At 52.9% G+C, this 13972-nt stretch overlaps 1 protein-coding gene across 3 annotated transcripts in view; it reads left to right on the top strand.

The window, feature by feature from the left end:
- The window catches only part of EXOC6B (exocyst complex component 6B), a 168123-nt gene that overhangs the window by 64732 nt on the left and 89419 nt on the right, over positions 1-13972 (top strand). For 2 of the 3 annotated variants that reach the window (XM_039333910.1, XM_039333911.1), the window contains exons 7-8: positions 11702-11884; positions 12599-12667. In XM_039333910.1, the coding sequence (XP_039189844.1) occupies positions 11702-11884; positions 12599-12667 (252 nt within the window). The remainder of the gene's footprint in view (positions 1-11701; positions 11885-12598; positions 12668-13972) is intronic. The other variant, XM_039333912.1, reaches the window with a different exon arrangement.

Here is a 13972-nt window from a genome sequence, read left to right as displayed (position 1 = left end):
GGCCCAGGCGCTTCAGCCCGCGTTTCCCAGGGCAGGTTCCCACGAGAGCAGCCTCCGAAGCGGAGCCAGGCCCCGGCGCAAGAAGTGCGACTGGCACGCACCGAGCAGCAGGAGACGTGACTCTGCGCAGCTTTGAGGGAGCTGCTCCTGGGGTCCTTTTTGCTGATCCAGGTGCAGAAGGCTCTGGGAACGGGGAGACGCTGCCGGGATGGAGCTGCTGGGTTAATTGACCGAGGTCAGAATTTATACAGCAGCCGCCTGTCTCCTCAAGGGGCTCCTGTTCTCGGGATTTCCAGGCCTCCCAGCAAAGTTTTCAAGGTAAAGGAGGAGCGTGGCCAAAGTCTCCCGGGGCTTCGGCTTCCCACTTTCTCTGCAGAGCCAGTCGGGGACTCCAGTTTGAAATCTGTGAAGTTTGAGAGCCTATTTGATAGATCCCTCTAATCAGTCTCTTACGTTTCGTTCCTTCGTTCGTTCGTCCGTCCATCCATCCATCCATTGTATTTCGAAAAAACCGCCTCTCTCCCTCATATTGTAGAGCTGACTTTTATAGACCGAAATCACAGTGTGCTGCAGCTGCCCAAAAGGCCAACACAGTGCTGCGCTGCATTAACAGAGGGATAGAATCAAGATCACGTGAAGTATTAATACCACTTTACAAGGCCTTGGCAAGGCCACACTTGGAATACGGCATCCAGTTTTGGTCACCACGATGTAAAAAAGATGTCGAGACTCTAGAAAGAGTGCAGAGAAGAGCAACAAAGATGATTAGGGGACTGGAGGCTAAAACATATAAGGAACGGTTGCTAGAATTGGGTATGTCTAGTTTAATGAAGAGAAGGACAAGGGGGACAGAATAGCAGTATTCCAGTATCTCAGGGGCTGCCCCAAAGAAGAGGGAGTCAAGCTACTCTCCAAAGCCCCCAAAGGCCAGACAAGAAGCAACGGGTGGAAACTAACCAAGGAGAGAAGCAACCTAGAACTAAGGAGAAACTTCCTGACAGTGAGAACAATTAATCAGTGGAACAGCCTGCCTCCAGAAGCGGTGAATGCTCCAACTCTGGAAGTTTTAAAGAAGAAACTGGACAGCCATTTGTCTGAAATGGTGTAGGGTTTCCTGCCCGAGCAGGGGGTTGGACTAGATGACCTCCAAGGTCCCTTCCAACTTTACTACTATTACTATTACTTTGGGGAAACCGAGTGTGGCTTTATAGCTTGTGGGTGGGGGGCATGTATTCCTCTTTCCTTTTTAGGGGCTCACAGGATCACACACTTTGATGGTCCCTCCACAGGGAGAGCCCTCGGACGATCTCCGGAGGAGGGTCTCCTCCTTGACCTCTCCAGGAGATGAGAGAAGGAGGAGCAGGGCTGCCTTCTAGGAGGGGAGGCTGCCTGGGGAAGGGGCTTTGACCTCGTGAAACGGAGCAGAGAGTGGAAGGAACTTGCAATGGAGTTGCTCATGTCCATCTCACTCCCCCTCCCCAGGAGCTCCAGCGGTGTTCCTGGCTTTTTCTTCCCTGCTTTGAGACCAAAGTCAAAAATAACAAAAAAAAGCTTCTTTCAACATGTAAAAAACAAGAAAAAAGTGAAGGAAACGATTGGTCCATTAGTGGGTGGAAGTGGCAAGAAGGTGACAAGCAACAGGGAAAGCAGAAGTATTGAACTCGTTTTTTGCATTTGTCTTTACACAAAGGGAAAAAAACAGACCAACCTATCAAAAATAGTGCCATAAAAAACAAAATAGAAACACAAGTTAAGATAGGCAAGAAAATGGTAAGTGAGCACCTGTCCAGCCTAGACGAGGTCAAATCACCAGGACCGGATGGATTACACCCCAAGGTTCTCAAGGAACTGGCAGATGGGATATCAGAGCCACTGAACTATATTTTTCAAAGATCCTGGAACACAGGGGAACTACCAGAGGACTGGAAAAGAGCTGATGTAGTTCCCATCCTCAAAAAAGGAAAAAAAATGGATCCAGGACATTACAGACCTATCAGCCTGACCTCAATACCTGGGAAGATCCTGGAAAAGATAATCAAACAACGAATCAGCGAACACCTGGAGGCAAACAAAGTCATTACTAAAAGCCAACATGGGTTTGTCAAAAATAGATCATGCCAGACAAATCTTATTGCATTCTTTGACCAAGTGACAACCCCCCCTTCCCCCCCAGCAACCCTGGGGGCAGGTGAGGCTGAGAGGGAATTGCCCAGGCAGCCTCCGGCCTAGCCCACCCACTCCCGGTCCAGGGTTTTAGCCCACCCTGTGAACATTTCACTTTCTTGAAGCTCTTCCTCTCTCTGCCTTCTTTGTTTTGCAAAGACTGGCGACGCTTTTGCCCTCTGAGGCGGCAGGACTCTTGACCGGAACAGCTTTTAGGCGGTTGATGAGCCTGTGATGCATGCAGATTATGAAATTTGACCTTACATATCATATTCGCAGTTACACAGTTAGTAGTTCACCCCCTGTCTCCTCTTGGGAGGGAGGAATTGTTGCAACCATTAACGGTCTCTCTGGCCTGGAGCAGAGAGTCAGAACGTCCCCCCTTGGGGTTAGGCTTTTGCGAAATCGCATTTGTGAAAGAGGGTCTGGGGGTCCGTGGAGGTGCAAATGTGGGCGATGGGCTCCCAGGAGCATCCGGGCAGGGGGAGGGCCTGCACCTGGAATGGCAGCCCAGTCCCACCCGCAGGGCCACAGAGGTTTGCACCGGCCGCTCCAGAGAGCCAGGGGGCTGTAGAGACGTTGAGCTTGGAAATGAACTGGAAAAGATTTGGTAACGCAAGGCCAGCTTAGTTGCCCTTGAAGAAAAGTCTGGCTTTTGAAATATTTTAATTATAAAATTGGAAGCCTGTTGCTGGCCTCATTAGATACCCCAGGTGAGGAGAATACAGGTTATCCTCGACTTGCAGTAGTCCATTTAGTGACCATTTGAACTTACAACGGCACTGAAAAAAGTGACTTACGACCGTCGCAGCATCCCCGTGATCACGGGATCAACATTCAGACGCTGGGCAACCGACTCCTGTTGATGATGGTCGCGTTGTCCGGGGGGGGTGTGTTCCCGCGATCCTCCTTTTGTGACCTGACAAGCAAAATCAAGGGGGAAGCCACTTAATGACTAATTTAACAACGGCAATGATTCATTTAACAGCTGTGGGGCAAAATTCACTTAACAAATGTCTCACTTCGCAACAAAGAGCTTGGGCTCAATCGTGACCGTACGCCGAGGATGGCTGGTGTGCTTTCCTATTTTCCTTCTGGAAGCTCCAGTGGAGCTGGGGGGGGGTGCACGAAGCCCCCGAATCCCTGCTCTGTCCACACAGCCCCTGGCTGGGAACGGCTGTGCCTGTGGAAAGGCTCCCCCCTGGGGGAGGAGGTGGGCAGCTCCCCCCCTGTGCACCTGGGCTTCATTTTGGGGGTGGGAGGTGGGTCTTGCAGGGCCTGAGCATCCAGAAGCATTGAATGCTCCAACAGCCATTTGTCTGAAATAGTACAGGGTCTCCTGCCTGAGCAGGGGGTTGGACTAGATGTCCTCCAAAGTCCCTTCCAATTATTATTATTATTATTATAGATCATCGCACAGTCAGCCAGATGTTCAGACTGGATTTGGCATTTTGTCTTACCTATCGAGTCCTTACCCAGGACCTGGGATAGGCAGATGTGGATGTTTGATGGTATTACAGGTATCGTCGCAGGATGGAAGCAGTTCCTAGTAAGGCCGCCTTTTGCAATTGACTAATAACGAATTTGTCAATGCCAATGGTGTTCAAGTGGTGCTCCAGTTGTTTTGGGATTGCACCCAAGGCACCTATGCCTATTGGTCCTACCCTTGCTTGCTTTTGCCACAGTCTTTCTATTTCTGTTTGTAGGTCTTTGTATTTTGTTATCTTCTCCGGTTCTTTCTCTTCTATTCTACTGTCTCCAGGCACTGCCACGTCCACTATCCAGACTTTTTTGTCTTTCTTATCGACAATTGTTAAGTCTGGGGTGTTATGTTGCAGGTGCTTGTCTGTTTGACTTCTGAAGTCCCAGAGCAGTTTAACTTTATCATTTTCTATGACTTTCTCTATTTTATGATCCCACCAGTTTTTGTTTACAGGCAAATGATATTTTTTGCAGATCTTCCAATGCACTGTTGTTGCTGCTATTATTGTTGTTGTTGTTGTTGTTATTATTATTATTATTATTATTATTATTATTATCTCCCGAGTGGCCTTGGAGAGGCGTATCTGAGCCCCACCTGCCCCACAGCTGGGGAGGGTCTCCAGGCCCCTGAACCCAACTGGGGCCTCTGGATGGACGAGCTGATTGGGGGGTCCTGAATTCTCAAGAGCTGTATATTTTTGTTATTATTGTTTGGATAGTCCTATGAGAAAAGTAAGTACTCCTTCGTGTGATTCCCCCCCCTCTTTTTAACACATGTGGCCCTATGCTTATTTTATCTTCATTCTGATAGTATTTAAAGATAAAGGTGATGTAGCAGGTGATGTGGCCACCTAATGAGAAGGAAGGACTCACTGGAAAAGGGCCTAATGCTGGGAAAGATTGAGGGCAATAGAAGAAGGGGGCGACAGAGAATGAGATGGCTGGATGGAGTCACTGAAGCAGTAGGTGAGAACTTAAATGGACTCCAGAAGATGGTAGAGGACAGGAAGACCTGGAGGAACGTTGTCCATGGGGTCGCGATGGGTCGGACACGACTTCGCAATTAACAACAACAACAACAGCAGAAGGGAAAAAAGATCTTCACCCAATTGACTTTGCAGTCCTTTATTCAAGGATAACGTAAGAGATTCTGTCGAAAAGCCGGCCCCTGAGGGCTGCCCCCTTTGGCCCAAACACCCACCCTCAAGTCGGGTTCCTTGTGTCTGTCTCCCCGTCTCCGACATTGACTGGCAGGCTCTCTTCCCCCAGTCCTCCTTGCAGGGTTTTTCAAATTATCCGATGCTTGAAGAGTTCCTTGCGTTCACAGCCTGTTTCAAATTAGCCCACCGCATCTTGATGTGATTTGGATCCGGGCTTTGACTTGGCCATCCCGGAATTCTCCCTTTCTCATCCTTTTCTGATGTTCTTTCTGGACCGCGAAGGTCTCCTCCTCCCATCCTGCAGCTTTTCTCTAATGGCGACGGAGGGCAAGGGGTGAAAGTCTGTGTTCTAGACTCTGCTCTCGGCCCCTTGCCTGCCCCTGACCTTGCTGGGATGACCCGGGCAAGGCAGCCATTGCTTGAAGTCTTCTCCACTTCTTCTAGAACGGGTCTTCAAACGTGGCCCTTTGATGACTTGTGGACTTCAACTCCCAGAATTCCTCAGCCAGGCACGCGTGCCTGGCTGAGGAATTCTGGGAGTTGAAGTCCACAAGTCGTCAAAGGGCCACATTTGAAGACCCCTGTTCTAGATGACCTTCCAAAAACATGGAATGATGGATGTTCAGTGGTTTGGCCCCCTTTTTCTATCCCTCCTGAGATTCCAAGGCGTCTCTCGCCTTCTTCCTGAAGGCGGAAGTCCCTTCCAACTCTCTTACTCTGTTATTCTTAAAGGAACAAACAAACAAGGTGCATCCGGTCTACAAACTCGGGAAAGGCAGCCCAGGCCCCGGTGCAAACAGCCGGGAGTTGGTCCCAGCCCGGGGAACAAACTCTCCACTCCACATCCCTGAGCAGAGCCCAGGACCTCGAGAGGATTTGCATGCAGCTTCTTCCCCTAGAACAGTGGTTCTCCACCTGTGGGTCGGGACCCCATTTGGGGTCAAACGACCATTTCACGGGGATCGCCAAACAACGCAGTCCGCCATTTTTCCCCCTTTTCCTTAGCTGTGCTACTCCCTTTTATTCTATTGGCTCTCTTGAATAGTCTCATTCTATTGGCTTTCGAAAGCCAATAGGAATTGTCCAGGCTGTCTCTGCCCTGCTGAGACCGCCAAAAGTCCCATTCTACAAATGGGGCTGCACCAGTTGAGTAGTCCTCGACTTACAACCGGTTGAGTAGTCCTTGACTTACGACTGGTTGGGGGTCGTGGCATTAAAAAGGTTGAGAACCACTGCCCTAGAATCTGCCTCCTCGTAGGGGGGTCCCCGGCCCCACCCCACATCCGGACCCTTTTGAGGCTGGGGTGCTTGGCTGACGGGGAGCTCCTGCTGCCTGTCTTGCGGGACCCGAAGAGCAGCCCCCACCTGCCCGGCCTGCGCTTGTTCCCGACTCGCTTTGCACACTTCTCAAAGGGGAGGGGACCCCACTATCCTGCGCCCCTGCTTCTCTTCTGCCAAAGACCCGCTTCGTGGCCCCCGCCTCCTCCGCCAGCTCTGCCAAAGAAGGTGGGGTGGATTTGATCGGGACCTGCAGGGAATCTGTGTGAATTCCTACTAATTAAAACCATCTGAATTTCTTTTTTAAAAAATGCCACACTAATAAAGGAGGATATTTGTAGCCAAGGGTGGAAGCGAGGGGTCCCCGGGGCTCTCCGAGCTCGGCGGCTTCCTTGCAGGGGTTTCACTCCTTCTCCTTTGTCACTAGCCGTGACGACGTTGCCTGGTTTGGGTAATGAAATGTCTGCAGGAAAACAGCCGCGCAAAGACCCGACTGTCAAGGACTACCGGCGCACGGCGTCTGGCAGAGACCGAGGGACGCTGGTGTCCTCTTTGCATTGTTTCCTGCCATTTTGCACCTTCCTTCTTTTACCCTTCAACCCACCAATGGTGGATTGCTTGGCTGCTCTTGATGCAAATGGCCCCCACGCCCTTTGCGGGCCTGCTGCTGTTAAAAATGCCCAGTGCCTAAACCAGGGGTGGGCCACCTTGGCTCTTTTATGACTGGTGGACTTCAACTCCCAGAATTCCTGAGCCAGCCATGCTGAGGGGAAAGGGAGAGGCTTCCAAGCTGAGCCAGGCTGGCTCAGGAATTCTGGGAATTGAAGTCCACCAGTCATAAAGCGGCCTAGACCAGGGGTGGGCCACCTTGGCTCTTTTATGATTGGTGGACTTCAACTCCCAGAATTCCTGAGCCAGCCACGCTGAGGGGAAAGGGAGAGGTTTCCAAGCTGAGCCATGGGAGTTGAAATCCACCAGTCATAAAAGAGCCAAGGTTGCCTAGCCCTGGCCTGAACGGTCTCGGTATGTGGCCATGGGTTTGGTCACTCCAGTAACCACTGAGACATAATTTAGTTTTATTTGTAATTTTATTCATCACTCCTACTGTGTGTTTTTAAAACAATTCACTGCTCTGGTGTTTCATATTTTGATACCCATTTTATACTTCGGTTCTGTGAATTTCACGCACTAGGCTGCATTTTGCTACGCCATACGAATATCTATTAAAAACAGATTAAAAGTTAACAAACCAAAGACATCAAAAGTCAACATGCAAAAGAGATTAAACTTTAGCAGCCTTGAGACCCCTCTGCCTTCTGAATCGGGTCAAGTGAAATAAATACTCCCACTTTTTTGTTGATGGGAAGTACGTTCAAGGCGAGGGCTGCAGAGGTGCTGCCTTGGTGAGCAAGTATGTGGGAGGATCCTGGGGGATCCTGGAAGCCAGGCAGGATCTTAAGTAGCACCCAGAGCTCCGTCAAGTGGCCGGCAGCTGTGAACTGGTGGAGGACCTTAAAGACAGACAGAGAGAGAGAGAGAGAGACGCCCTTCGGCTGTAGGGTCCCCTCTATGGAACGCATTGCAATAACTGGGACTTGGGGAAACCAGCAGCCCCCAAGTGGGAAGCCAGGTTGCTGCCCTTTAGGTGAGGGTGCAAGGAGGTCCCGGCTGAAGCTGATCCACGGTGGCCTCCTCCTCCTCCTCCCCTTTTCTCCTTTCTCTTCTTTCTCCTCCTCCTCCCTCTTTCTCTTCCTCTTCCTCCTCTTTCTCTTCTCCTTCCTCCTCCTCCTCCTCTTTCTCTTCTCCATTCTCTCCTCCTCCTCCTCCCTCTTTATCTCTTCTTCCTCCTCCTCTTTCTCTTCTTCCTCCTCTTTGTCTTCTCCATTCTCCTCCTCCTCCCCTTTCATTTCTCCTCCTCCTCCCTCTTTCTCTCCTCCTCCTCCTCTCCTTCCCCTCCTCCTCCTCCTCCCCTTTCTTTTCTCCTTCCTCCTCCTCCTCCCTCTTTCTCTCTTCCTCCTCCTTCTCTTCTTTCTCTTCCTCCTTCTCCTCCTCCTCCCTCTTTCTCTCCTCCTCTTCCTCCTCCTCCTCCTCCCCCCCACCAGTGTTAATGTGGCCGTCTGGCATCCCTGCTGCATGTGCATTACTGCTTTTCTTGCTGCTATTGTTTAGTGGATCACTGCGGTTATTAAGTCAGGTAACAGGGCCGTTAAGTGAACCGGCCTTCCCCATGGACTTTGCCTGTCAGCAGATCGCAAAAGGGGATCACGTGACCCCCCCCCCGGGACGCTGCGGCCGTCGTAAGTGGGAACCAGCTGTCAAGTGTTCGAATGTCAATCACGTGAACGTGGGGATGCTGCAATGGCCGTAAGTGTGAAAAACGGTCACAAGTCGTCTTTTTTGCGACTTCGGCCACTAAGTGAACCGTCGTAGGTCGAGGACGGCCTGCAATTGCCGGCGTCAGGTGCCTTGGAAGGGCTTGGAGAAGGGCCAGGCCAGCCTTCTCCTCCTCCCTGATGCAAACGGCCTTTCGTGGCAAGTGGCTGAGTCCCCCCCCCCTTTGTTTACTTAAGCCTTCAGCCAGAAGGTGTGTCGGTATGTTGAGTTTACACCTTGCAGTAATTGGACCCTTCTTATCTGATTTGGGGGGGGGGATTTTATGGCTTTCCAGCCTGCCTCTGGCAGCGGCCCAGCCTGCCTGTCACTCCCGCTTAGCCTCCCTCCCTTCCCTGCCCGCCTGCTCCTCTCCGCAGTGTGGTTTCAAGGGCTGTGGCTTTGGGGGGGGGGGGATTGGGAGACCACGTTTCAGCCTCCCGTGTCTCAGCCCATTAGGGGGGTCCATAAAACAACTCTGGCGGGGGGGGGGGCTCCTTCGGGCCCAATAAATCCTCCGCCTTGGGGGCTGCTCAGCTTTTCTCTCCCGGCTCCGCTCCAGGAAGGAGCCCATAGCTTCCCGGGCTCAGGGCCTCCTCCGCAGGGCCGGTGGGACCCCCGTGGGGGAGCCTGGCATTGGCTGACCCTCGGCACCCGGAGGCTAGCCAGCCGTTCTGGGGAGAGGCGGAGGGGAAGCCGGCAGGGTCCGCAGGAGGGATCAGCGCCCACCCAGTCTTTTTTTTTTTTAATTGAAAATTTTTAAGTTTTACAAAAAAATTCCCTTCCCCAAACCCTCCCAACCCTCCCCTCCCCTCCCCCGACCTTCCCAGAGCTGAATACAGGCTTAATTAAAAAAATTTTAAGAAAATCTTAAGACACATATAAACCATAAACAAATCTAATTACATTAATTAAACAAATTATAAGATAATTAACAACAATATATAAAAAAATACAAGAAAAAAGAAACAGAAAAAGAAAAAATAAAATAAATAAATAAAAAACAACCATGTTACTAACTTAACATCCGCAATGATTCACTTAACAACGGAGGCAAGAAAGGTCGTAAAGTGGGGCAAAACTCCCTGGACAAACATCTCGCGTCACAAGAGAAACGTGGGGCTCAATTGTGATCGTAAGTGGAGGACTAGCCTGCACCAGAAGGCTCACCCAAGCCAGGCAGGTCTCAGCTGAGGAGCCAGACCGGGAGTATCCCCAGATCCATCATCCTCGATGAGACGATGGGAGAGTCCCAGGCCAGACCGGTCATCACCCAGGGGAAGAAGGCCTGGCTGCTGCTTTCCCGGGGCTGCTGCACGAGAGACTCAGCCAGTCAGCCCCCCAGGAAGGGTCCCAACCCAGAGAGAAATCCGGCACGGTGGCGAGCCCCACACTTGAGCCTCCGTGGGGGGGGGCTGCCTTGCCCCGGAGAAGCTGGACCAGGCAGGGGGGGGGGCTTCCTTCTGCAAAGTGGGCTTGACCCCCCCCAGCTAGTCTGGGAGGGTGGAGCAGGAAGTACGTGGCCAAGCCACCTTGCTTGCTGCCTGGCTGCTGTGGGCCAGCCTGGAAGCAGAGAGCCGCCCCCTCCTCACTCTCTTTAAGGGGGGGCAAAGAGGGGGGGCACCGGGATTGATGGCTTGGGGTGAGCCAGGTGCCGTGCAGTAATGGCCCGGCTTTCATGTAAGGCGAAAGGTAAGGTTTTTTTTGGGGGGGCTGCCTCCCCTCTCCTCTCCAGGTCGCTCAAATGCCTGATGGAGCCCCCCCCCCCCGGCCCTTTGATGTGCCTTCCAGGCGGCCCCTCCGTGTGTGTGTGTGGGGGGGGGGGCACAGAGGCCTTTATGGGAAACAGAACGCAAGTGCTGAAATGGGCGGGGCCTGCAGGTCCTTTATGGGTCACCAGGGCGCAGAGGGCTTCCTCCTCAAAAAAAGGGGGGGGGGCAATCCTTCCGGATTGAATGCGACTGAAGAAGCCCCTTGACTCCTGTCCACAATCTAACCCTGCCCACTTTAAGGCTCGTGGTCTTCAACTCCCAGCCGGCTGGGGAATTCTGGGAGTTGAAGTCCACAAGTCTTAAAGGGGGCCAAGGTTGGAGACACACACCCCCCCCCCGGATCTAGAGGGTCTGTCCGCTGACCGTCTCTCTTGCCTCAGTTTAAGGCTGGCTCAGAGGGCGCTCCAGTTTCATGCTCTCCCTGGCCTCCCTCCCGCTCTCCTCAGCCCCCAAAGGCTGGAGTCTCGGGTGTCAGACTGGGCAGTGGCGGATTGGGACAACTCACTATGGGTCCATTCAACAGTTCAATTTAATTATGTAAAATAATTAAACTGATTTTAATGTTTGTCATTCACATTTTGTTTCGTCCCTCCTTTGGCATCCTTTAATGATTCCATTCCACCATTTCTTTGATATTAGTGTAGCTCTTCTCCTGCGGCAAGTTGCCCCGCAGTGCGTTGGCCACAGCAAGTTTGGCTGTGGTGGGTTGTTGTAGACCAGGGCTCTTCCAACTTGGCCCTTTGATGACTGGTGGACTTCAACTCCCAGAATTCCTCCGCCAGGCACGCTGGTTGAGGAATTCTGGGAGTTGAAGTCCACTCCTCTTAAAGTCTATATCAGGGGTCTTCCAACTTGGCCCTTTGATGACTGGTGGACTTCAACTCCCAGAATTCCTCAGCCAGGCACGCTGGCTGAGGAATTCTGGGAGTTGAAGTCCACTCCTCTTAAAGTCTATATCAGGGGTCTTCCAACTTGGCCCTTTGATGACTCGTGGACTTCAACTCGGCTTCAAGCTGCCTCCCCACCCCCCCAGTGTTTCTCAGAGACCAAAATGTTTCACTGGAGGATTCAAGTTGTCAATCAGGGGAGGGAGGGGTCTGGTCCTCCTCCTCCCCCCGCCTGGCTTGCCCTGGCCTGGCCATCTTGGCAGAAGGCGGTCGGCAGCTGGCGTCCATCTGCCATGCACAATTCAGGTTTCCCAGGCTGCCGCTGGAGGGCTTTCGGGCCCCTCTGGAGCCCAGATGTGGACAGCTGGAACTGACAGACGCAAAGCGACTCTGGGTCCTTTCAATGGCGGATGTGGTGATGGGGCCCCCGGGGGTCCTAGCCCCACTGCAGCTGGGCCACAAAGGGATCCCTCAGACTGGGGGGGGGCTTCTAGGGATGGTTCCAAAGGGCAGGTAATAACGACGAGCTTCCCCCGCACGATGGGCACGGCGGCGCCCGGCCTGAGCTTCCCGTCGGCTTGTGTCCTAGGCCCAGCAGCAGAGGGACCTGGATGGCCTGGTGGGGCAGCCCTTGAGAGTCGGGGGCCGAAGGTGCAGGAGAGAGGCTGGTGCAAACTCCGGGCTGGAGGTCAAGAGCCCCACTCCGATCTCCGAGCAGGATTCCGGGATCCTGGATGTGGAAGAGGAGGAAGAGGAGGAGGAGGAAGAAGAGGCAAGTCTGCGGTGGAGGGATTGGCCCGACCGGCCCTGGAAACGGCCAGGAGGGAAGGCGGGTGGGGGGCTCGGAGGGAGGCAGCTGATCTGCATTTGGTTTTGGATCTACTGGAGGCGGGGGGGGGGAGAGTTGGCTGCCGCTGCAAGAACCGCTCTCCTTGGGGGTTTTCCCGAGGGCCAGGTGGGCCTCTGGGCCTTTCCCGGGCCTCTCTCACCGCCCACCCAAGGCGCTTTGCTCACAGAGGAGCAAACCAACCTCAGCCTCATTTAGTGACCATTTGGAGTCACAAGGGCACTGAAAATTGTGACATAGGACCTTCGCAGCATCCCCGTGGTCACGTGATCAGAATTTGGGTGCTTGTATGCAACTGGCCTGTGTTTGTGACGGTCGCCACGTCCCGGGGTGTGTTTGTGTGTCACGGGATCCCCTTTTGCAACCTTGTGACAAACGTTATGGGGAAGCCAGGTTCATGTAATGACCACATGACTAACTTAACAACTGTAGTCGTTCACTTAACCCAGGGATTTTCAAACTCGGCCCTTTGATGACTTGTGGACCAACTCCCAGAATTGGCCCTTCAAAACCCTCTGTTTTACCTGGGTTATTTCTTTAGTTCCGGCTGCTCCCTTCTCTTTGATCCTCCCCCCAAAGCAGCCTCTACGTTCCCTCCCTGCTTTGATTGACAGGTGTCCCTCTTATATGTCACCCCAGGTGCCTGGTGCTCAGGATTTGGTGGACTTCTCCCCCGTCTACCGCTGCTTCCACATCTACTCCGTGTTGGTAAGTGGCTGCCCCTTCGTTTGTTTCCACTCTCGCATCGTTGAACAATTGTTCTTCCCTGGTAACATCTCTAAGAAAGACCTCATTGGGCGTGACCGGTGGATGGGGGCCAAGGTCAGAGGCGGTCGGGCAGCTGGGAGGCAGCCAAGCTTCAGCGTTGAGCGATGGGCATCCCCTGCAGGCTGCAGACCCGGGCAGGATGGCAGCGCTGTGAGGACAGAGTGAATCGGGAAAAGAGACTCCTCGAAAATATTCTGATTTCTTTCCAGCTCCATCGCAGGGGCTGTGGCAATGGCTGGGCTGCCTTTCTGGAAAACCTCCTCGTGTTGGTTGGTTGTCTCATCTTATTGCCATTCTTGTGTGACCTGCTCCCCCTGGGCCAGGGGTAGGCAACCTTGGCTCTTTTAGGACTCGTGGATTTCAACTCCCAGAATTCCTGAGCCAGCCTGGCCCAGCTTGGAGACCTCTCCCTTTCCCCTCAGCATGGCTGGCTCAGGAATTCTGGGAGTTGAAGTCCACGAGTCATAAAAGAGCCAAGGTGGCCTACCCCTGGCCTAGGCCTAGGCCGCTTTATGACTTGTGGACTTCAACTCCCAGAATTCCTGAGCCAGCACGGCTCAGCTTGGAAACTCTCCCTTTCCCCTCAGCATGGCTGGCTCAGGAATTCTGGGAGTTGAAGTCCACCAGTCATAAAAGAGCCCAGGTGGCCTACCCCTGGCCTAGGGGGTCAGCAGAGCAAACTGCGGGCCAAACGCTTCTCGCCGAAGGGGTGCCAGTCTTCCGGGGAGGGGATGGCAGGAAAATAGCAAAAGGGCTGAAGAGTGATCAGATCTAAAATAAGAATGGATATGTCGATACACGTGACGAAGGATGTGAAAACACACAACGGTGGAGCCTTGGTAGGTAACACCAACTTAATGCAGCCCCATCTTGCCGGGTGATTGTCTGCGAGAAGCCTGGCTCCCACCGCCGGTCCCAGGTCTTTGTGGGCAGTTGGAGCAAAGGGCTTCGTCCACTACCTGGAGGCTGCCGTTGTGCCTGTATTGTCGGATCAGTCCAGCCTATTTATCAGCATGTGATTCCTGAAGAACGGGATCTGGTGAAGAGGGACAGGGCTCTTGGACCAGGTCGTCGTGTCAGCTCTGCCACTGAACCGACCCGTTTCCTGAGGCGACCCAACTCAACGCACGGAACTGTAAGCTCCCCAAACAGAGTAGCTTCACACGACATTTCGAGATGGCAGAAATAAAGTTAAAGCTACTCCGGGTTTGCACGTTTCGTAAATGCAATTGCTGAGTCTGCCTG

This window comes from Crotalus tigris, unplaced genomic scaffold (genome assembly GCF_016545835.1).
Source record: "Crotalus tigris isolate CLP2741 ecotype Arizona unplaced genomic scaffold, ASM1654583v1 scf7180000024513.1755786, whole genome shotgun sequence".
NCBI classification, from domain to species: Eukaryota; Metazoa; Chordata; class Lepidosauria; order Squamata; family Viperidae; genus Crotalus; species Crotalus tigris.
Note: the sequence above shows the minus strand (reverse complement) of the source record. Positions and strands in the feature narration are given on the sequence as shown.